At 48.0% G+C, this 23,296-nt stretch overlaps 1 protein-coding gene across 2 annotated transcripts in view; it reads right to left on the reverse strand.

Moving 5' to 3' along the window:
* TSPAN12 (tetraspanin 12) overlaps positions 1–3,746 on the reverse strand; it is a 62,762-nt gene extending 59,016 nt beyond the window's left edge. The window contains exons 1-2 of one of the 2 annotated variants that reach the window (XM_075558603.1): positions 3,270–3,746; positions 2,192–2,329 (exon numbers count right to left, since the gene is read on the reverse strand). In XM_075558603.1, the coding sequence (XP_075414718.1) occupies positions 2,192–2,257 (66 nt within the window). In that variant the 5' untranslated portion in view covers positions 2,258–2,329; positions 3,270–3,746. Of the gene's footprint in view, positions 1–2,191; positions 2,330–2,641; positions 2,824–3,269 lie in introns of those variants that run through there. The other variant, XM_075558604.1, reaches the window with a different exon arrangement.
* Between the last annotated feature and the right edge of the window lie 19,550 nt (positions 3,747–23,296).

Below are 23,296 nucleotides of genomic sequence, written 5' to 3' on the forward strand. Positions count from 1 at the left end.
ATCAGGATGAGGAGCTTGGAAACCCTAGGTGACATTTTATTCTGTACCTATGAGATCTCACTCACAGCGAACCTTATAGGACAGGGCAGAACCGCCCCTGTGAGTTTCTGTAACTTTTTATAGGAGCAGGAAGGCTCATCTTTTTCCTGCAAGAGCAACCGATGGTTTCGAACTGCTGCCCTTACGGCTAGCAACCCAATGCGTTTAAGTGGGAATGGAAGTGAGTTTGGCTTGGGTTTCTAAGACCTCGATCAGTCCAAATCGATTGGACAGAGTGGATTTGGCTTTCTGTTTGGGTTTCGGGTGTAGAAACACTGTGAGAGAAAAAACTGCAACATCGTCTCTCACCTCCCCAGGGCCTGCATGCGTCAGACCAGAGGTTGAGAGGTGGCACGCAAAAAAGAAGCCCAACATTGAGTTTCCTGTGGTGTCAGCTACCTCACACAGCCTCAAAAAGCATAAACTGGATTCCCTTTGTACGTTTTAGGCTGCTTGTCACCCTTGCTCATTTTCCCATTTAATTAGGGCACCAGGTCCAGCTGCTGTTGACTGGATGCGCCCACGGAACCCTCGTGTGTGGCCCAACAGATGTGCACTGCACACAGCATTCTATCGCTGAGCTTTGGGGAATGAGCCGCCAGACCTCTCTTCTGCAGCACCTCTAGGTAGACAAGAACCACTAAACGTTTCAGTTAGCAGCACCACCATTAACATGGACACCATACAGGGACTTGCTAATCCCGCTAAGAGAAAGAGGAGGCTGTCTGCCCCAGTAAGGATTTGCAGTGTCAGAAACCCACAGGGAAAGTTCTTATCTGGCCCAGAGTGTGAGCAGGAGTCGGGTTTGACTTGATGACCATGGGTAGGGTTGGGTTTGGTGAAAGAAAGAAAAGAAGATGTGAGGATCCATTCTCCAAAGGTAAATGCAACTACCCAGTATTTAACGCACGAAAAGCCACTGGGAACATTTTAGATGCCAGTTGTCACAAAGAGAAGGGTTGACTTGTCACCCTATCAGGAGGTCACCCACAAGAACCCGCTCTACCCAATCACCGTCCTGCAGAGCTGCCAATGCCAGCCAGCCAAATAGATCAACTGCGTGCCAACATTTCTCAATTTCTACTTAACACGTCAGCACTTCTGACATTTTAAATATAAACCCTTAACCGCACATGTGCTTGTTCCAGCATGACAGCTTCTGGAAGCAACCTTCAGAGTGTTGATTTTTTTTTTTTTAGAAAAAGATGTGTCTCGTACTTTTCATGAATGTGTCTGCAGATTGTTAATAATGCTTTACAAAAATGGATGCCCGGGCTGAGAGCATTCAAAGTTCCTAGCTCAAGAGGGATACATAAAAGATTTCCATGAGCTTGTTACATTTGATGTATTTTATTTCCTTAAACGGTTACTGTGTGGGGTTTTTTTCTCCCACACGCATACAGAAAATTCCCTAATACGTTGCCAACTTAGAAAGAGTGGCACGAAAACTACCTTCTCGGGCTGAACGGAGGGAATCCCTAGAAAAATGCCCGTCTTTTGATAGGCTATAGGGAGCCCTGGGGCCAGCGGTGACAAGGTCAGCAATTTGAAAACCACCAGCTGCTCCTGGGGAGAACGATGAAGCTGTCCACTGTCTTAAAGATTTACAGTCTCCGACACCCACAGGGGCAGTTCTGTCCTGCCCTGCTCTTCCAGGGTCTCTCTGTGCCTGAAGCCACTTGAGGGCCAACAGTTGGTTTTGTCTGATTTATCTGGGTACAGATCCAGACAAGCACACCCCGAGACGTGCTTGCTTCGTATTTTCTAGGCTATGATGACCTGCAGAAAACATGTACCGCTTACACAGTTATCTGAAATTCTTGAAAACAAGCAATTCCCTAAGTAGTGTGTCATTTTTTTATCTGCAAGCACAAGCACGTGCACTTATTTATATCCCAGAGATTAACTCCAAGTCTAATTTTACTACCACCAGCATCCAGTGGCGGATTCCATTTTTCTAATTACAAATGGAACTTGAGCTGGATCAAAGGCATCTTGAGAAGGTTCACATTGACCCCTCTGGAAAATGGAGGGTGTGATCCCATGTAATTAATTAATGCTCAGCCATGCCCTTTGGCACATTATCTGGTGATTGCAGTCATCGGAGGCCAGCTGTGCCCACCTGTTGGCGCACGGTTACTCTTGGACTTACCCAAAAGAGCAGATTGAGGGCGTAGAGCAGGCAGCGCAGGCACTTTACCGAATCTTCTCTGGCCATTGTGAGCCTGGGCAGGGAGAAGCCCCATCCTCTCACCACATCCTACCCTGAGGGCAAAACAGCAGCAGCAACCTGCAGGGGACAACGGGGGACAGGGACCATCCTCACCCGCTCTCCGCCCCCCACCAAACTCACAGCGGCCTAACTCGCAGGATAGAGCAGTCCCATGGGGTTTCCAAGGCTGTAAATCCTGGGAAGCTCACTGCCACCACCACCCCCACGCCACCCCCAGGAGCAAAGGTGCGAACTTGTGGCCAGCGGCCCAGACGTTAACCACGTCGTCCTGGAGCTCCGCAGCTAAGTCCAAAAAACGGATTCTAGCCCCCCTCCCCCCAAATCATTTGTGAAACTCAGTGGAGTCACTGAAACGTCCCCACACAGCACCTGCTGGGCAGAGAAAGGGCTGACCCCTTGGTGAATGGCAGGCGCCCAGCTCAGGGGACACGCGGCGGTGTCCTCTGCATTCTGACCAGCCGCTGCGCGCACGCCCCTCCTCCGGACTGTCCCGAAGAGTACACGCCAGGCTGCTCCCCGGCCCCCACCCTCTCCCAGACGCCGCACGGGCGCCCGTGGGCCGGGCGAGCCGGACAGGGCCCCCACCCCGCGCCCCTCACCCCGCCCCAAAGCCCGGGGTCCCCGCGTGGGACCGGAGCGGCCGCCGCCCCGCGCCGCGGGCGTCTGGGGAAGAAGCACGTGAAAGAGGGGGCTCGCGGGCCAGGCCGAGGGCGGCGCGCGGGGCCGCCTGCGAGCCGACGCCCCCAGCCCCGCCGGGCCGCGACCCTGCGCCGCGAGCGCCCCGCCCGCACAAAGCCCGGCGCGGCCACCGGCCCGCCCGCCCGCCCGCCCGCGACGCCGCGCGCGCCCCCTGCCGGGCGCGGAGAGCAGCGCGGCGGCCGAGCGCGCCGCCCAGCCCGACCCAGCCGCCCCGAAGGGCTGCAGCCCCCGGCGCCCGCGGCGGCCCGCGCGGGGCGGGAGCGCGGCCGGAAGCGCACGGGGGCCGCGCCGCACTCACCGTCGGCGCCGGGCGACGCGCGGGCACGCTCCTCGGGGCGCGGGCGCTGCTCCCGGAGAGCCGGGCGGCTGCATGGGCTCCGACCGGGCGACGCTTCCCTCGCTTCCTCGCCGCCGCCGCCGCCTCCTGGGAAAAAGTGGGATCGGGACGAGGAGCGCGGGAGCGAGCGAGCGAGCGAGCGAGCGTGCTGGGCGGCAGTTGCCCGCCGCTCTCCGCTGGGCCCCGTCCCCGCGCCGCTGTCCCCGCCGAGTCCGGCCGCGGCCGCCGGGCCAGCTGCACACCCTCTCAGCGCATGCTCGGCCGCTGGCCGCGCGGGTTGGGTCCTAGTGGGTGTTTCTTGTCCCCGCACCGGGCGCGAGTCCCCGAGGGGCGCCTTGCCTCCCCGAGTCACGCCCCGAGCCGGCCACTCTGCAGCGGCCGCGGGCACGCCACCCCTGTAGACCAACGGTCGCGTCGGGGCAGGGAGGCTGCTTCTAACCACAGGGAAACGGGCGTTGATGATATGAAAATATTTGTGTTTGAGAAGGGGGGTGACGGAGTGGCCCAGCCCAATTCCTGCTCCGACGGGCTAGCTTTCACAAATCGCCTCTTGCCGCGGTGCCCTGGGAACCTTCGCACTGCTCGGCGCCCCTCCCTCTCCGGCTTTTACAAAAGCAGTTCTTTTCGCACCCCTGTGCTGTGGACAGCCACTTAAATTTGCTAGCGCCAGACTGGCCGGGTCCAGCAGGCAGCGGAGGACAAGGACATTGGGAACATGTTTAACCCTTTCTCGAGTGAGCTAACTTAAAAAGCGTTTCTCCCCTTGAGATTGGCTCTTATCTGGGTCGTTCCTCTGGAAAGTCACAGCTAGGACTGAAAAGCCGAATGGTTCAGATTATTCACAGGACACTGCGCACAGTAATGATAGGTGATTTTCCCTCCATAAGAACTTTCCCTTCGGGAAGTAAGACGTTGCTTACTTAGGAATAAAAAGCACAATGGCATTCTCCTTGGGAAATATGCTGGTGTTTTATGCCTCATGCTGGTTTTCTACTTTAAAAAAGAAAGAAAACTTCAACAGCAATGACTGAATGGAAAGAAACCCACAAATGCAAAGAAGACAAAGACAATGAGTGGCCGATTCATGATTAGAACTCTTGACTGTCTTGGAGCAGTGAGAAAGAGGACCACTTTCCCTTATCCTGGGTAATACTTCTCAAATTGAGCAGTCAGCCTCTTCAAAACCCACCATGCTGTTGCCACCTTTCTCATACTCACCTCCCTAAATCAGGGGTGTCTCTGCCATTCAAACTGCTCAAAAGGTGCCCCACCCCAAGATAGTCCCAAGCCTCTGAGCCTACATCCTCTACTTTTTCCAGAAGGCAGTTAAAGTGCTCCATTCATAAATCTTTCTGAGCCAACTGCCCTGCAACAACACAGCCTCCTGATATTTTAGAAGGCTCTCTCTTTTTAATAAAGACTCTGGGCAGTGTCAAGGATCCCGGGTGCCCAAGTGGGTTAAGCATTGCGCTTCTAGCTCCAAGGTCAGGGGCTCCAACTCGCCAGCTGCTGTTCTGAGAAAGAAAGATGGGGCTTTCTGCTCCTGCCAAAAGTCTCAGAAACCCACAGGCCCATTTCTACTCTGTCCCATAGAATCCCTTGAGTTAGAATCCACTTTGTGGCAGTGATTTTTACAGGCAGAGTCCAATTACCCAAGAAGCAAGGTAAACATTGTCATTGTTGTTAGGTGCCATCGAGTCTGCTCCGACCCAGAGCGATCCTGTGGACAACAGAGCGAAACACTGCCAGGGTCCTGTGCCATCCTCACCACTGCCCTTCTGCTTGATCGTGTTGCATTTCCTGTGCCAGTCCAGCTCGTTGCGGGCCATCCTCTCTTCCACTGCCCCTCTGCTTGACCAAGTGTGACGTCTTTCTCCAGGGACTGGTCCCTCCTGACATGTCCAGAGGACTTGAGACAAAGTCTTGCCATCTTTGCCTCTGGCTGTGCTCCTTGGTCTTAATTGTGTTTTATCAATCTGTAGTAAACAATTGGACATTGTTTCACCACATCAAAGATTCTGCTTCCAGATACATCAGCCATCTAGCTTTCTACTAACCTCACAGCCTTTTCCGACAGAATCAAGACCTGTCTGATGGGTTAAGAGTTGGTCTACTGCTCCTTAAAGATTTCCAGTCACAGAAATCACAAGGGCAGCTCCACTCGGTCCTACAGGCTTGCGGTGAGTCAGCATTGGTTTGATGGTGCGGAGAGGGGGGAAAGGAAATAAGCTAGATGATGGAGTGCAGTAGTAGAGTGGGCCCTTCGTTGACCTGCTAACCACAAGGTCAGCATTTCAAATCCACCAGGAGCACCGCGGGGGCGCGCGGGGGGATGAGGCTTTCTTCTCCTGTAAAGATGTACAATCTTGGAAACCCACAAGGGCAGTTTTACTCTGTCATGAAGGGTCAGTGTGAGTCAGAATCCACTCAAAAGCAGTGCATTTGGAGCTTGCGCGATGCCACATTGACATGTGGCTCCAGCAAGGAGCTCAGGCATAACCCTGGTGAGGATGGAGCAGGGGCCGGTGGTGTTTCTTTCTGCTGTATACAGATCGCTATGAGGGAGAACCAACTGGAGGACACCGAACAACAACAAGAAAGCCAGAATGAACTTGATGACAGTGGGTTCTGTTGGGTTTCATGCTGAAAAAACTGATGGTTGGATCATCCGACGCTGATAGGGACAGAGAGAAGGTGAAGGAATGGTACGATGTTTTCTGTCTTGATTTAAATCAGATTCCAGACTAGAGTTCATGATCATGATTTCACATTGGCTACACCTTAGCATCATGTGGGGAGCTTTGAAAAGAACCCTTATGTTCCAGTGACACTGAGTGCTTGGAGTCAGAATCTCTGGCGGGATCGCTCAAGAACGGAGGAGCTTCAAAGCTTCCTGGGTAACCGAACCTGCCAGCCTTGGGGTGAGCAGCCACTATGCACCAGGGCTCCTCCTCCATCTTCACTTAGGCTCCTCCTCCATCTTCACTTAGATCAAATTCTTCACCAGAGAATTGAGGCATTTGGGATTACTAGGCCCAGGTTAGAGGAAAGGACTGGAGCGGAGCTGCGTTCGTTCACTGCTCTGGGATCCCTTGGAGCCAGTGAGTCAGCAGAGGACCTCCCCAGAGTGGCAGCACTGCAGTCCTGAGCTTCCAGGGTTAGGACCTGACCACACCTCCTCTTCATGCCACACACGACTTCTTTGCTCTGGGGTTCATGCTGTGAGCGAGCCCTTCTCCCATCTGACAGCACTTCAACTCCCTGAGACCAGCTGCCATTCCCTTCCTCGGCAGGCCTTCTCTGCCCCCAGGATTACAGCCGCTCAGGAAGCCCCACCGCACAGCTGTCCTGCCGACATCACAGCTGTCATTCCTGGGGCTGGAAAAATCTCACTGTGGACATGATGGTTTACACTGGGAAGCGAGGAGGGTATATTAGTCACCCAGGAGGGAAGAGGTCAGTTTGAAGGAGTGTATGTCATTGGAGTGTGCGGCACCCACTCTGCCTTAGGCTGAGGAGACCAAGAAGAAGATGATGCATTCCCTCTGGGACAAGGCAAACCCTCTTTGTTGCTGCTTAGAGAACAACCACCTTTATCGACGTCATTCAGATATTATCAATGCCAACTTCACTGCCATCGAGTTAACTATAACTCATAATTGACCCTCTGGGTCTCTGAGGTTGTTGGAAAGCCTCAACTTTCTCTGACAGAGAAGCTGGTGAGATTGGCCCTGTGCTAAGGAAAAATGAAACAGCTGATTCAGGTCTGTGTGGCTTCTCTTACAGTTAGCATGTATCACAATAAAATTTCACGTCTTAAGTGGAGATTTGTGGACAAGCCTCAGGAGGAATCAAGGCTTTTTAGATTAATTCTTAAAGAAGATACAACTGCATTTCAAATACATAGACTCAAACTAAGCAGATATACTTTTTACTTTTGAAAAAAGGATAAGATGGGAGAAAAGACTTTCACCATTGAATTAGACTACTTCTAATTGAAATAGTAGGATTTCCAGATAAATTTGAACTAGAATTTTAAGCGGCAACAACAACAAAAAAAGTCACATAGGCATGTCCACATATTGCATGGGACAAATATTTCATTGTACATTCTTCTACAAAAAAATCACTGTTTCTCTGAAATTCAAATCTAACTCAACATGTTTTCTATGTGTTCAATCTGGCAATCCTATGTAGAGTAGGAAACTCATAAAGTGGCACACAAAAGTAAGTCCATAGACTGTCTCACATAGCAGAGGACCTCGGAGCAGTGATCTGTGCGCTTACTGTTCCTATCGAGGACTTTATTCTTTCCCACCTCACTGCTGTGAGATCCCTAGTGTGTCATCTAGTGCCTTGTGCTACCTCCCCTCATGATCCCAAGATGGCTGTGCAAATCCAGACATCAGAGCCAATTGCTACTGGATGCAAAGAAAGGGATTAAGGGGCCCTCGCCCAGAAGAGCTGCAGCAGGCTGCCTCAGAACCGAACTTGAACTCACGATTGGCAAGAAATAGAGTCGGCATCAACTAGATGGCAATGAATTTGGTGGTGGTGGTGGTGGTGTTTTAGGGTGCTTTTACCGGGAGCCCCAGTGGCATAGTGGTTAAACATTCAGAATCAGCAATTGACTGTTGGTCTACCAGGATTCATTTAAAGTAATTAGAATGCACAGTGGGGTGCCTGGGGCCAGCCTTTCCTGAATCACAGGGCCAAATAGAGGAGTGTTCTGATCACGGGTTTGTGAGCGAAGAGTTGGGGTTAAGACGGAAGGACAGGAATGGATGGTCACAGAGAGTAAAAGAACAAGCTGGTTGCCGTCCACTTGCGTTCTCCTCAGGACGGACTCCTGGGTCACAGAGAACCTCTCCATCGGGCTGTCTTGCCTGTGATCTCTATGAAAGCACTTTGCCAGGACTTTCTTGGCCCAAACCACTGTGTGGCTTCAATGAACCAACCTTTAGCATGATGGCCAATCACATACTGCTTGTGCCACCTGGGAACCTCAAAGGGGTGCTGTTGTTGCTATTTTGGGGTGCTATAAAGGCCATTCCAACTCATGGTGACTCCATGGGACAGAGTAAAAAACATACCCACAGGTTTGTGGGTTAAAGTCAAATTGCTTACTGTGGCTCTTCTATCCAGAGTCTGTAATTCTCACCCAGGAATGAGTGGGAGCATGCAAATAAGGTGTCACAGACTAACTCAATGATTGGCCTGTGCTGCCATTCCTCTGGGTATAAAAGTAAGCCATCTCAGAGGCAGAAACAGAGGAAGCGGATGATCACCCAGAAAGCAGGACTGCCATTGGAGCATGTGTGAGACATGCTTCTGTAGTGGCAGAGGCAGAAGAGGCATCAGAAGCCAGGAAACAGAGCAGAGGAGCTGTGCAGAGATCATGAGGCAGAATGGAGGGTGGGCTTCCTGAAGCGGGGAAAAAGAGGCACAGGGACCCCACGGCTGAGAAGCTGAAGACCAGAGAGGAATGCCCACTAACAAGACTGAGAAGCGGCATGATGGACCAGCGGACTGTATCCTCTACAATTGGTAACCCGCTGGCTTCTCTTAAAGGCCCCTATCATTGTGAGCAATGTCAGTGAGCTCTGTGTCCGGGCAATGAACGGTGGAACCCAGAAGAGAAGTGGGACCCCGTGGGAGGGAAGCTGGTGTGAGGATCAAAGCTCTGAGACGGTCGATGTTTACAGGAGTAGAAAGCCCAGTCATTCTCCATGGAGCTGCTGCTGGTTCAACTGCTGACCATGTGGATCACAGCCCAACGCTAACCACTGCACCAGCAGAGCTCCATTGGTGTGGGAACAGAATAAAGGAAGTCGGAGGGTGGAGGCATGGGTGACCTCTGCCACAGAGGAATCATGGTGGGGCTGGTGTGGAGTTGGATTCACCTCCCCTACCCCATCATTGTGTAGCCTGAGGGGATCTAGGGTGTACCTTTTATGAGAGCTGATTGTCAGGCCTCTCTGCTGAGAAACCCCTGGGTGAGCCTGAACTACCAACCTCACAGCAGCCAAACACTTCACTATTGTGTTGCCAGGGCTCCTTGTAAAACAAACCAGTCTGAATCCGCTTAGCAAGGGTCCGCAATTGCTGAGAGAAGCACGGGAGCTAGGACTGTTTGCCACAGCAGGAGACCACGAGAAAACACCACTCACAGTTTTTCTAACTCAGATTGTAAACTTGCCATCCTCTGTACCCACGTTTGTATTTGCTTCCTACACACACACACACACACACACACACACACACATACACACTATTGATTAAAGGATTGCTCCATTCAGCACCCTCATCGAACCCCACAGAAGGCTTCCCCTGTTAAAGTTTATCCAAGGCCAGCTTCTGTCTAAAGTTCAGTAATTTGGACTCGTTTCACCAGTCGACAATGTTACAAACAGTCTGAGATATTCAGTAAACATTTATTAAACTACCACCGTGGTAGGAGATTCCAAGAGTTCTGCCTTAATTACAACTCTCTAAGAATTTATAACTTCATTAGCAAACTTCCTCTTCAGAGAGTGAAACTTAGACAACTTTAAGGACTCTTTTCCCTTTGTAAACAGTCTTAATTTATAGCTCTTTGAAAGAAACTGTAAAGAAATGGCAAAAATACCGCTCCATTTACAAATAGCTGCCAAACTCTACTTTTCTCAGACGAATCCCTGAGGAATTATTCTGTTATACACCACGTCAGCTTCTTGACATGCCCACAATGCAGCACCCGGGGGCAAGAGAAACAGCCACCGTGAATATTAGACATCTGTCTTCATCGGCTGCCTCGTCCATTCCCTTGCTGCTTGTTAAAGCTTTCGAAGCACTTCAATGCCGTACCAAATAAAACATGCACTTATTTGCACTGGGCCAAGCATCCCCTTCTTAAAAGGATGTCTAGTAAGCTCTCTTCACAAGTATCCTCCTGTTACGAAGTGTAAGCTCACCATCTTATTTCACAAACACAATTGTGTTGTGGCGATAATAAGGCAGTGTTTTCAAAAGCTTTATCATCGAAGCTTAGACTTTCTATTTGCAAGTATTATTTAAATAGGCATGTGCTAGCCATAACCAGGTAAGGCAATCTAGAGCTATAATCAATACCCATTGCCTACGCCACGGTGAGAAGGCATGTCAGTGGCTCTGTACCTTCCTAACACCGCTGCCCTTGAATACAGTTCCTCATGTGGTGGTGACCCCCCCAACCATAACATGATTTTCATTGCTAGTTCATAACCGTCATTTTGCTAATGTTATGTATCAGGCAACCCCTGTGAAAAGCTCGTTCAACCCTCCAAACAGGTCGCGACCCACAAGTTGAGAACTGCTGGCATAAGTGATTGGCTGGTGAAGGAGCAGCATTTAGTGTCCTTGGTATCTTTTAGTGATGACAAAGAAGATCATTTCTAACTATTGCTATCGGTTCTACTCTCTTGGGATTGTCAGTTTTCTTTGACAGCACTGTCAATGGAGGACTGTTTATACAGTAGTGGAATCCCTGCGTGGTAGCATGCTAAGCAGGAGTTGGAAGCGTGAATCCACCTCAGAAGAAAGTTCTGGTGATCTGCTTTTGCCAGAGCGGACCCTGTGGTGCACAAGTCCACTCTGACACACATGTAGGCTCCATCCATCTGACACATGTAGGCTCCATCCATCTGATACACATGTAGGCTCCATCCATCTGCAGTGACAGGGCTGCAACCTGGCATTTTTTGTTTTTTTCACACTTACAAGGGAGGCTCACAGTGAATGGACTCAATGAAAGGTTGGTTTTGTTTTAATATGGGAAGGATGTAGGACTTGCAAATATTTCTATTTCTTTAAGAGCTTTGTCAGTAATAGTACTCACTGCAACTGACTAGAAAATAGGTTTGGAATGTGATATGTTTGACTTAAAAATGTAAGCATGTTTTCCAAAATAACAGGCAGCAATGAAATGGCCTGTGTTGGGGTTTCTTTTATCTGTGCCCTGCATGTGACTTTTAATGGTGATGGTATTGTGTGAGTCTTCGCCAACTTGGCGCTCAATCCAGAGAAAATTCATTCTAAGTTGGCTATATGGGTATGAACTGGGTCTCATTTTGGTGGAAAGCAAATAAATTAGCCAATGGCCCTCAGGTAGAGTCCATTGTAACCCACGACAACCCCGGGTATTTCAATCTAGACCCACTTAGATGGTTTTCAATAAACTGTGATCTTTCAGCAGGAGACCATCAAGCCTCTCTTCCTAGGTGTATGTGGGTAGATCCAACCCATCAACAATTCAGTAAGTAGCTAGCTGAGTGTTTGACCGATTCTGGCCGCCAGCTAGTCTAAAATGCAGTGTCTGCTAGCTTGGGCTACAAGGCTGAGCAGGAGTTAGCTGCGTCAAGTAGCCACTTCTCAGATGAAACATCAAAACTGAGAGGATAGCAGCCAAAGTCTTATCAATTAAGTTAGATTCTATTTCTCAGTCACCTCTTGTTTTTACTTTAACCAACTTGCAAGTATAAAAATGACGGTAAACATCACGTCCCTTCCTTCTTTCCTCCACAATCTTCGTTCTATTCAGACTGATCTTCCTAACGAGCTTGGGAACTGACTACATTTGTTACACATGGAAAGTCTCCCAAATGTGCCTAATTCCGTTACGGACCCAAACATGGAGGGCCACAACCTAAAAACTAGACCAATCAATTAGGGTGTGACTGGAATTTGAGAGAGGCCCCATCAAAAGGCACCATGAACACAGGCAGCAGAACCAAGCATGACGGGAATGTGTTGACCCAGGCTAAGTAGAAATCTCTGCAGGAAGACAGATGGCAGAATCCTAGGATGAGAAAAATGTTCGCAGGCAGGTGCCCTGGCAGCTCTATAGACCTCAGGGGCTTAGGAGTTGGAGAGCAGAAACCAGGGGAAGCTTCATGTAACCAAGAAAAGACCCCCTTCATGTCAAGGGGATTGAGCCATTCGCTGCAGAAGGCCAAGTCTGCCTCCTGCAGGCAGATGAACTCTGGCCCCTCAGAAAAGCAATATCGAGAGCAAAACAAAAGAATGGGACATCCCAAGAAATCCCTCTATTCCACGCTGTCTTGGGTCATAAATGCTGAGATCAGGAAAAATCTGTGGTTTTCACATTAAATAGCATCTGATGTACTAGGCTGAGGATTTTCCAACTTATCCCAGGCCATGGCAGCCCAGGGAGGTTTGGGCATGAGCAGAAGAATCACATAAGGACCGACAGCTGGAGTTTTAAAGTTTGGCCTGGATGTGAATTCTGGCTCCACCACTTGAGAGTAATGTGATCCTGAGGAAATGGCTTCAACGCCATAAGCCTCAGTTTCCTTATCTGACTAGCTCCCTCTTAAAGCACTCATGTGTATTGTGTAATATGCCAGTGACCCAAATTTAGCTGGGGTCACACTGCCCTTTGAGGTTTAAATAGAAGACACAGCTTCCTTCCCGTAAGCAGCAAGTAACGTGCTTCTCCCTGGCAGTTCCTCAGGATTCTTGGAGTGAAGAGAGAAGGGGAACATTTCCTGAATTAAATGTCAGTTCCTAGATCACCTTGCCTGCCCCTGCAAACCATTCTTTTACCTGAACTGTGGTGGGAGAGTCTTTCAGACAGAGACCCCTCCTCTCTCCAAGTATGATCAGAACCAACCTACATTCACAGCTACCTTCCACTGAGGTCTCAAGGACTCTGAAGGGTTTCTGCAATAACACCACACACAACTCCATAGCCAATGTTCATAATCCTCCAGCTGTGCTTTACAAAAATAGTTACATGGACTTATAATTCACATAGCATGCACTTGAAGAGTTAGGTGACCAAAAAAAAATGAGTTGTACAATCATCCCCACAATCAGTTCCAGAACATTTTCTTCCTCCTTGTGCTCTTTGCTACTAGCTCTCCATTTCCCTCCAACCTCCCCTCTGGTACCCCCCGGGAAGCCCTAAATCAGTGAGGACCCCTATACACGTGCCCATCCTGCCCCCAGCTCTTCTTGCACTGCTTCTTCCAATTACCTGCGCCTGCAGTTTCCATGCTGACTGGGCCCATCCTCTGTTCTTCTTTCTCAGTGATTACATCTCAACCCCACATTCCTGGTAGCTTCACATGCTGACAACACAGCTCCCCCTTTTTGTTTTCTAGTCTTCTTCCAGACCATCCCCTAGATACCTCAGCTTCCACGCAGTCCTCTCTACAAGAGAAATTCTGGTGGTTTGGTGGGGTTTGCTTTTGTTTGAATATAAAAGGCACTTTCATCAGACTTATTCTATGAGTCTATAGAGTTTACCATAAGATCAAAGTTGTCGGGGATTTCATCTGGCTTGGATCCACGATCAGTGCCTTCAGAATCGGCAGTCAAGAAATCAAAGGACAGTAGCTATACCTCTATAATAGCGATTGCCTCCTACTCTTTATATCCTTTCACCTTCCTCTTGTCCCACTGTTGTGCTCGCCCTCCATTCAGCTCTCAGTGGTTCCTCTTGGATACACTGAAGGTGATCAAATCCCACCAGGCATTGTACGCCATCCTCGTAATCAATTTTAGCTCACTTGTTGTTCCCTTAGCCCTAAGTTTGTTGGCTTCCCCTCCCTGCCCCTTCCTCTCCCATGCATATATGTAAATATATTAATTTATAACAAAAGGGATAGATTCAAAACAAACAATTGCATTGAGGTGAAAGAGGAGGGTTGGAGCAGAGCCCCAAAGCCCATCTGTAGACAGTTGGATATCCCCCCCTCCCCACCCACGCACAGAAGGCTTATAAGGAAGGGCCAATTCAACCAGGATGAAGTATAGCATGGACCAAACACACATCATTCCTCTAGTTCCTAAATGCTTCTTCATTCCCTCCCCCCCATCAGCACCACCCCCCTACACACACACTACCATGATCCAGTTCTACCTTACAAATCCGGCTGACCAGAGTACACACATTTGTATAGATGAGAGCTCTCTGGACGCATGGAATTCAGGACAGACAAAACCCTCAGGAACAGTAGTGGGAGTAGCAATATCATGAGGGTAGGGGGATGTAAGGTCAAGATCAGTAAAGAGAAAATCATTTGCCAGATTTTTAGGAAGAGTATGCTGGGGACACTAATCTTTTGAATGTTCTATAGGCTCATTAATTTAGGAATTACTATGTTATATTTGCTTCCTAGGAAATGAGCAGTCTCATCAGCAGGCACTTTTAGAATTTGATGATTTGTGAGAAATTTACACAGGAATGAAATGTCTTTTCCTTTGTTTAACCAAAACCGAAAAGAAAAGAAACAAACCCGTTACCAATGAGCTGGTTCCAACTCACCAACTCATAGTGACCTTATGTAGGGTTTCTGATATTATACATCTGAACAGGAGCAGGCAGCTTCATCTTTCTCCTAAGGAACACTTGGTGGATTTAAATTATTGAACTTGTTGCTCACTGCCCAACCCCTAGCCCACAGAGGCACCTGGGCTCCTGCATAACCCAGCAATTCCTAAGTATATTTTATCAAGTAATCTCTGCGTGTGTGTGTGTGTGTGTGTGTCTGTGTGTTATTCTGGGTAGACTAGAGGAACAAATTCATAGAGATTCATATGTGTATAAGAAAAAGTTTAATACACAAGAGCAATTGAATATTGAGAAAACATCCCAGTCCAGATCAAGTCTATAAGTCCAATATTAGCCCATATGTCTGATACCAATCTATAAAGTCTTCTTCAGACTCAAGAAACACATGCAATGCTGCCGAATGCAGGAAGATCACAGACCAGTGGGTGGGAAGTCTTATAGATCCAGTGGCATTGTAAACAATATCAGTGCTGACGGGTCTCCACGTGGCTTCTCCAACTAAGGGCACTAGGGTAGTTCCGTGTGTCTTGTCAGCTGCAATGTCTCCCAGGGAGTGAGCAGACAGAGTGTCTCCCACCTCCAAGGAAGAAGTACAGGATTTCCCAGAATCCTCCGGAAAAGGCCATACCCACACAGAAGCCTCATTGGCTATACAATGGTTGACAGGCTAGACTCCACCCCTTCACTCATAATCCTCTAAAATGGGCAACAGATTCTCTATTTCTCTACCGCAGTGAGAGAAAGAGAAAATCTCATACCAATATTACATTGACCTAATACTCAACCGAATGTGCTTTGAGACGTGGCAATCTCTATAGAGAAATACGGTGCATTTCAGAGGGCTTAGCAGATAGAGCTGAAGAGCAAAGATGAGGAAAGATCAGAAAACTACAAGTATAAGGAATTTGAATTTGGTCACAAGACTAACGGATCCTCGCATCTGTTTTGTGTCCTGGGCCATTCAGCAGGCATAATCATAGCCTGGATTGATCCACATCTACCTTAAGCCATGATTCTCATTTCCTTGTTTCCTTGCAACGCGAAGAACATAGACATTGCCCTAGTTCTGAAGCACTTGTGCAGTTCGTTCTTCATATAAATATTCAGTTTCCCTTCCTCTGCCTTTGCAATTTGTCTTTATTTTTCATCTTCACCTTGATTTTGAGTGTCCCAGTAGACCACATTATTAGTACAATTGTGCTCCCCAGCCCCTACTCCCCACCACACACACACACACACACACACACACACACACCAATGTGCACCCACACAAGTGCTAAAACTTAAATCCCTGAACCTTTAAGAATGATCTTGTTTGGGAAGTAGGTATTTCTTTTGTTGTTTAAATGAGACCAGAGGAGAGGTGGATGGGTTTCCAACCTAATCAACTCTGGATTGTAAAAGGAACAGACTAGAAATGGAATGGCCTGGGTCAGGAGCACCTTAGTCATGAGCCCAGCCGTGGGAGTCTCCACTGCTTCATGTATTTGTGGAAGTTGGATGCTGAATAAATTAAGACCGAAGAAGAATCCATGCATTTGAATGGTGGTGCTGGAGAAGAATATTGAAAGGAGCATGGACTGCAAAATGGACAAGCCGATCTGTCTTGGAGGAAGTATGGCCAGAATGCTCCTTAGAGGCAAAGACGGGGAGACTTTGTCTTACCTCCTTTGGACATGTTATTGGGAGAGACCAATCCCCGGGGAAGGACATCATGCTTGTTAGATGAGCAGCGAAAAAGAAGAAGGTTCTCCAAGAATCGGAAGAACCTGGGATGGAACAATGGACTCAGCTGTGGGAACTATTGTGTTTCTTTATGGGGTGCATATGTCACAATGAGTCAGAACCGACTAACAACAACAGCAACAACAAAAATGGAAAACCTCATGCAGAAGATGCCACATGGAGACAGACCTCTAGGACAGATGCGTACCCACAGGCTCTGGAGCTCCCAAGGAGCGTAGGCAGCTACTTGAAGCTGAAATAAACAAAGAAAGGGCTACTCTTTCTAGAGCCATGCCCTGAATCCAGACACCTCATCTCCCAAACCGTGAAAACATAAATTACTGTTCAAGGTCGCACACAAGTTATTTTTTGTTATGATGCCACTGTTCCGAAGACAGGGCATTTCCCTGTCAACAAGCTCCACTCCTCTCTTTAGTAACTGTTCACTGACCTCTGCCAATACAAGTGACCATCCTTGCCAGGGCCACCCATCCCCCAACCCCTCCAAGGGCAGCAGTGCCCAGCACTATCGCACATTGTCCAATCAGACCCCCCCACCCCAAGCAGTCCATGATTCACAGTCACACACCCAGGAGCATGTGCTCTATTTGCAAGAGTAGAATGGAAGACTGTAGAAAGGAGAAAAGTACAGAATATTTCATCTACTTTGACACATCTAAGGGTCTCATGAAAAGCATTGTTGGACTTGAGACGCTTAACAGATGTCAGAATCACAAAAGGGGATGGGAGTGGGGCGGTCAGGATTTCTGGATTATTTGTGGCCTAATTGCTGCCTCTCCCCAACAGATTCCTTCTCTAGCAAAAAATAAAAACATTAAAAAACCAAACAAATTTTTTTTTCTTATTCCCATGGCTGCTTTCCTGGAATGAATTGTGCCTCCTTCCCAAATACGTGTCAAATTGGCTGGCCCACAATTCTCCATCATCTGAGAGTTATATAATGATGCAGTCATCCCCCGTGTTGTGACCCGATGTCATCAGCTGATCACTTGTAAGGATATTAGGGTGTAATACTCCCCTCACACCTCTGATCTGTTGTAAGAGGAATTTTCCTGGGGTGCAGCCTGTGTCACCTTTTATCTTTTGCAAGAGATAAAAGGAGAAAGAAGAGAGCAGAGACTGCGGGATGGAAGGGGGGCGCTCAAAGGACTACTCATAGGGCTACTAATACAAGCATGTTCTTTGCACCCCCAAGTCCTTGCTCTGCGAACTCCATCAATCCATGGAAAGATTATGATCCAACACAAGTAGATCTAGAAGGAATGCTGGGCTCACAGCTATTGAAAGGAGTCAACTCTCCTCCTAAAACTGCGAGCCAACCGAGGAAGTCTTCCCCGAACCCTGGCAATCTGCACTTGGCCCTCTGCCTCCTCACCTGTGAAAGAACGCATTTCTGTTTGTGAAAACCACCCACTTAAGTACGTCTGCTACAGCAGTTCTGGATAACTGAGACCGAATTTGGTACTTTCAGGTTTGGGGGTGGGGCGTTCCTCAAGCAGATTCCTCAAATGTGGAAATGGTTTTGAAATTGGGTCATGGGTAGAGACTGGTGGAGTTTTATTATGACTAATAATCACAATACTCTAGCTTGGCTTGAAGAAACTGTTGGCGGCATTGGGAACACGAAAGGCAATCCCAGTGAAGGTCAAGAAGGACATGTATCGACTTGTTATGACAGGAGATGATGCAGCCAGCAAGAAGAAGCAGACATAGGGTGACAGCAGAACCAGGCAACCAGCATGAAACAGTCTAAGAGCCAACCTGTAGAGCAAGAGAGCTGATTACCCCGAGGCGGAAGGCTTCCCAGCAGTCCGTGGTGTTTCTGAGTACTTGTCCCTGGTGCCAGGATTGGCAGGCAGGGGGGAGACATCTGTGTGCCTTCACGGTTAGCCATCCTAGTAGAGTGAGGTGCCTCCAGGCATCCATCAGTAGAGCTAAAGAGCTTTCTAATATTTGCTCCCCGTAGGGCAGAGACCCCGCTGACCCAAGCGTCCAAAAGGAGCTGAGGGGCTAGGGGTCACGGAAGCAGGAAGCAGAAGCTGAGGAAACGAGGAACCTCAGAAGCCGAGCTGCCTCACTTCCCAAGGGTGCAGTCACAGCCTCACTATTCTTTCTGGCCCTCCAATTTTCCCATCACTAATAGAAATGTCTACTTTTTGCCTTTTCTGCTTTTGTACTTGGGTGGAAAACATATTCCAGATAAGGTGGAGGGGGACCTTTATTTCTGCCAAGGGCCATTGGTATATTTATAACATCATTTGCTACCCAGGAGGAGCCCTGGTGGCATAATGAGTTACATGTTGGGCTGCTAACCACACAGTCAGCAGTTCAAATGCCCGTGCCAGTTTGCAGGAGAAAGATGAGGCTGTCTGTTCTCAGACACAGACACAGCCTCAGAAACCCACAGGGACAGTTCTGTCCTGTCCTACAGGCTCGCTCTGAGTTGGAATCAATCCAGTGACAGTGAGCTAGAGTTTCACAGGCCATCCTGCTCAAATCGTTAACTCGCCCTTCATGTGCTGGCTGGAGCTGCTTCTCTTTGAGGCATGTGACGTTATGATTCCCCGCCCCTGTTCTGGATTCACAGGCATGTTGCTACCGAGTAGAATTTGAACTTGCAGCTGTTATGACTTTTTAGATGATATGATGAAGCACAAGCGTTTTGAATGTGACAAGAACATAGCTTGAGGTGGATACTGGGAGAATTAAAATGCATTTACCAAAACATGTGGCTGGGGCATGCGTCTCAATGTTTTGACAGTTATGTAATAATACTCCCACGCGGTGCTGTGCTGTGAGACAGGGGATTAGGGTGACTGTAACAGGGGTGCTGAAGTCCTAGCCCTGATCCAATGGGTGGGCTGTTGTCCGAGGTATGGCCGCAGCAACTTTTATTTTACAAGAGGGAAAAAAGGAAAAGAGAAATAAGCAGGGACCTAAGGACCTGGCTCCCACCAACCAAGGAGAGGCAGGAGTGGAGTGGTCCCTGTAGCCCAGGTTTCTGCTTGGCCAAGAACCACCTAGAGCCAGGGGAGGACGAGTGATGACACACAGGGAAATCTCCAAGGCACGCTGGGCTAGCAGGTGCTGAAGGGAAATAAGACCCTTCTTCTAGAACCAACAGGAAGAGAAGGCACTTCCCTAGAGCTGGCTGCCTGAGTTCAGACTTCTGGTCTCGTAAACAGTGTGCGAATAGATAAATGTTTGTTGAAGACATCCAGTTATGGTCTACAAACTATTGCAGCACTAGGTCACTAAGACAGCTACCTTCTCCGGCACCGTGCAAATCACATCTTCCTCCTCCAGACTCATCTATCCAGTGTTCTTCTTCCGGAACGCAGCAACGAATATTCCGTCATGGTGAGTTCACGTGAATCCTGCTGCCCTGCTCTTCCTTTACAAGCTCTATGAAGGTTCCAATCATCATGTGACAAATGGGACCTCAAATCCAACCATAACTAGTAAGACTGTGGCTAACAACTCTCACCTAAGAAACTAACCTAAGACTTGGAATATCCCTGATCTGGAAAAGAAATAAATTCTGAATTTAAAGTGGGGATAAGTGCATAGATGAAAGACAGAAGGTCTAGCGCACTCTGCTACTCGGTGGCAGAAGTGAAGCAAGGCGGACGTCATTATTTCATTCATATTGATCGCCTGTTCTGGAATGTTGTATCTTCGCCTGTCATCCCAGACTTCCAAAAATCCAACAAGGTCAGCCCAAGTCATTCTTGGTCTATCAAGTCTCTTCTAGAATATGAACAGGGTGGATTACTATATCCTCCAATTTCTCAGAGACAGTTAGGACAGACTAATTAATGTTTCAAGAGAATGACTAGGCTGTCTAGCCCTGCAAAGAGTGACAGTCTGGTAAATCCATAGGGCCAGTTCTACCCTTTCCTATAGGGTCACTACGACTCAGAATTAACTCAATCATAGTAAGTTTGTTTTGTTTCTAATTAAAAATCAATATTTTACTCTTTGCTAATTCATCCATTCACTGACCAAATATTAAGAGTGCCAACTAAGTTCTAGACCCTATGCTAAGGGCAGGGTATCCAAAAATTGATAAGACAGACACCTGCAGTCTTGTATCATCACGCACGTTAAAATCATGTCATTGTCCCCCTTATTAGGTCCTTAAGGACAAGGACTATATGTTCTATCTTTAGGTAGCTATGTATCTCCTAGAATGCTGCGCACAAAACAGATGATGGATTAATAGCTGTCCATGGAATCATAATTTTAATGGACAATATTTCAGCAGCTTAATCTTCTGAAATTCTAACTAGCGAGATTACCCTAACAATACCGACATTGTCATTATTATTCTATAAAGAGTAAAGTATTGCTATGGTTCCTATTCATATAAATTAGATTTTTTTTTAATGCCAGAAAAGAAATCCCCATGCCCTTGCCCCATCAAAGATAGTAACGTCAGCCCCTGGTTGCCTTTAACAATCACACGCTAGACTCCTGGAGGAGCCTCCTCCGCAGTCTCGGCTCACTCTGGTCTTGAAACAACCCTGACATTGCAGATGCTATAATAGGAAGGCCTAGTCAACTAACTTGCTACCAGGGTTTCTTCAGACCTTTGTGTCCCTGAGGTGCGACTTGTCCCTATTTGCCACGGTCTGTTGGCACAGCACTAAATCCGCAGCTCCTGCTTCTGCCTTCTACGCAAAATGTGCCCACGTAGAGTCCTATTTAGAGCCAGAAGTCCTTCTCTGAAGTCATCTGTTTAGCTAGGGCCTTCATGTCCTTCTTAAGCTCGGCTTCTGGAGTCTAGATCTCTATCAAACTCAAACTCACTGCCATAGAGGCAATTCCTCCTCATGGTGACCCCTATAGGACAGGGTAGAGCATTCCCAGGGGCTTTCCAGGACTGTAGCTCTTCAGGGAAGCAGATCTCTATGGATCAGCTAATTTCTTACTTTTCTAGCACAAGGTTTCCACCTGCCTAACTTCAACACTTCCCGATGTTGTATGCCCCTTTGGTCCCAACACCCTCCTCCACACCAAACAACACTGGGGCTCTTGATCTAAAAACCTGCCAGAACAAAGTCTGAGTCTGCCCTGACCGTTCAGACATTGTTGCTGTTCGTTGCCTTTTAGTTGGTTCCAACTCAGGGCCACTCCGTGTTCAACAGAACTGCATGCTGCCTGGCCTTACACCATCCTTAGGATGATCGGTGTGCTCAGAGTTTATCCTTTATCCTGTGGCCACTTTGTGTCCTGAGTACCTTCCAGCCTAAGAGGATCATCTTCCTGTGCCATAGAAGCAGTGTTCTGTGGTATGCCACGGAAGTACTTATATGGGGAACACCGCTAATTGTCAGAAGTAGACGGTCAGGTCTTTCTTCCTAGTCTGACTTCGTCTAAAAGCTCCAGCCTGGGAGGCACTGCCTGTATTTGAAATTCCCATGGCACCATTTCCAGGGTCCTAGCAATGTGCCCGTCAGAGTATATAGCAAATTCGGGGGTGGTTGATCATCAGGCAGTAAGCCTTTAACTTTGGAGAATTTGGTTGCTTGCTTTGCCTAAACCTGCCTAAGTTTTAATAGATAATACATTAAACTGCCCTTTTCAGTGTTTCTCTCATTACTTAGGAGGTAAGTAGTAAGTGGTCAGTTGTAATGTATCCTCACTCAGAAAGGGTGATGTTTGCTGGTTTGTTTGTTGGGTTTACTTTCACAAATTGCTACAAGCTACATAGCATGCCACTTCTCTATCTGCTGCTCTCTTAGTTGTCAGAGCCGAGGTACTGATCTTCCAATCTGATGGGTATTCCATCTATTCCTGGAGTCTTGCCTTTGGCTTACGCTTGAACATCTTCCTTAAGCACCGTCGGTTCTTGCTCCTATGCTACCTTCTGGAATGGTGGTATAGCGACTAGGTCTTTTGGATGCAGAGACCATCTCTGTGTCCTTTTGGTCTTCTTTTGACGCTCTCTGCGTCAGTCACAACCTGCAATAAGCACTTTGCTGCAGAAAGGGAAGACTTGAAGCCCTTGCTGATGAAGATCAGGGAATCCGGCCTTCAATATGGACTACAACGCAATGTAAAGAACCCCCAAATCCTCACTACTGGGCCAACAGTTAACATCATGATAAATGTAGAAAATATTGAAATTGTCAAGGATTTTGTCTTGCTTGGATCCACAAGCAAAGGTCATGGAAGCAGCAGTCAAGAGATCAAAGCACATGATGCATTAGATAAATCTGCTGTACAAGACCTCTTCAGAGTATTGAAAGGTGAGCATGTTACTTTGAGAACTAAGGTGTGCCTGACCCAAGTCATGGTCTTTTCATGATATTTTCTATTTCCTCATGTGCCTGTGAAAGTTGGACATTGGATGAGGAAGACTAAAGACGTATCAATGCATTTGAATTTGTGGTGCTAGGGGGAAATATTGGAAGAAGTATAGTCAGAGTACTCCTTAGAAACAAGGATAGGGAGGCTTTGTCTTACACACTTTAGACATGTTGTTGGGAGAGTGCAGTCCTTGGAGAAGGACTTCATGCTTGAAAATGCTGAGAGGTAGTGAAAAAGAACTAGGCCCCCAATGAGATGGATGGACACAGGGGCTGCAACAATGGGCCCAGGCATGGGGACAATTGTGAGGATGTTTCAGGACCCAGTAGTGTTTCTTTCCGTTGTGCATAAGGGCCCAAATGGATTGGAACTGACTCAATGACACCCATCAACAACAATCTGCTTGAGACAGAAACCAAAGACAGCCAAGAAGAGGATTCAAAGTCAGAGAGAATATACACTAATGAGTGTCTGGGGGTGGGGGTGGGGGTGGGGGGGAAATTATGAGCTTTAGTGTAAGATTTTATTCTTCTTTAGAGTGTTAGAATTTAAGGTCGCAACTGAGTGTGTTTGTGTATTTAATTGGCTGTGT

The sequence above is a fragment of the Tenrec ecaudatus genome, chromosome 9, assembly GCF_050624435.1.
Source record: "Tenrec ecaudatus isolate mTenEca1 chromosome 9, mTenEca1.hap1, whole genome shotgun sequence".
In the NCBI taxonomy this organism is placed as follows: Eukaryota; Metazoa; Chordata; class Mammalia; order Afrosoricida; family Tenrecidae; genus Tenrec; species Tenrec ecaudatus.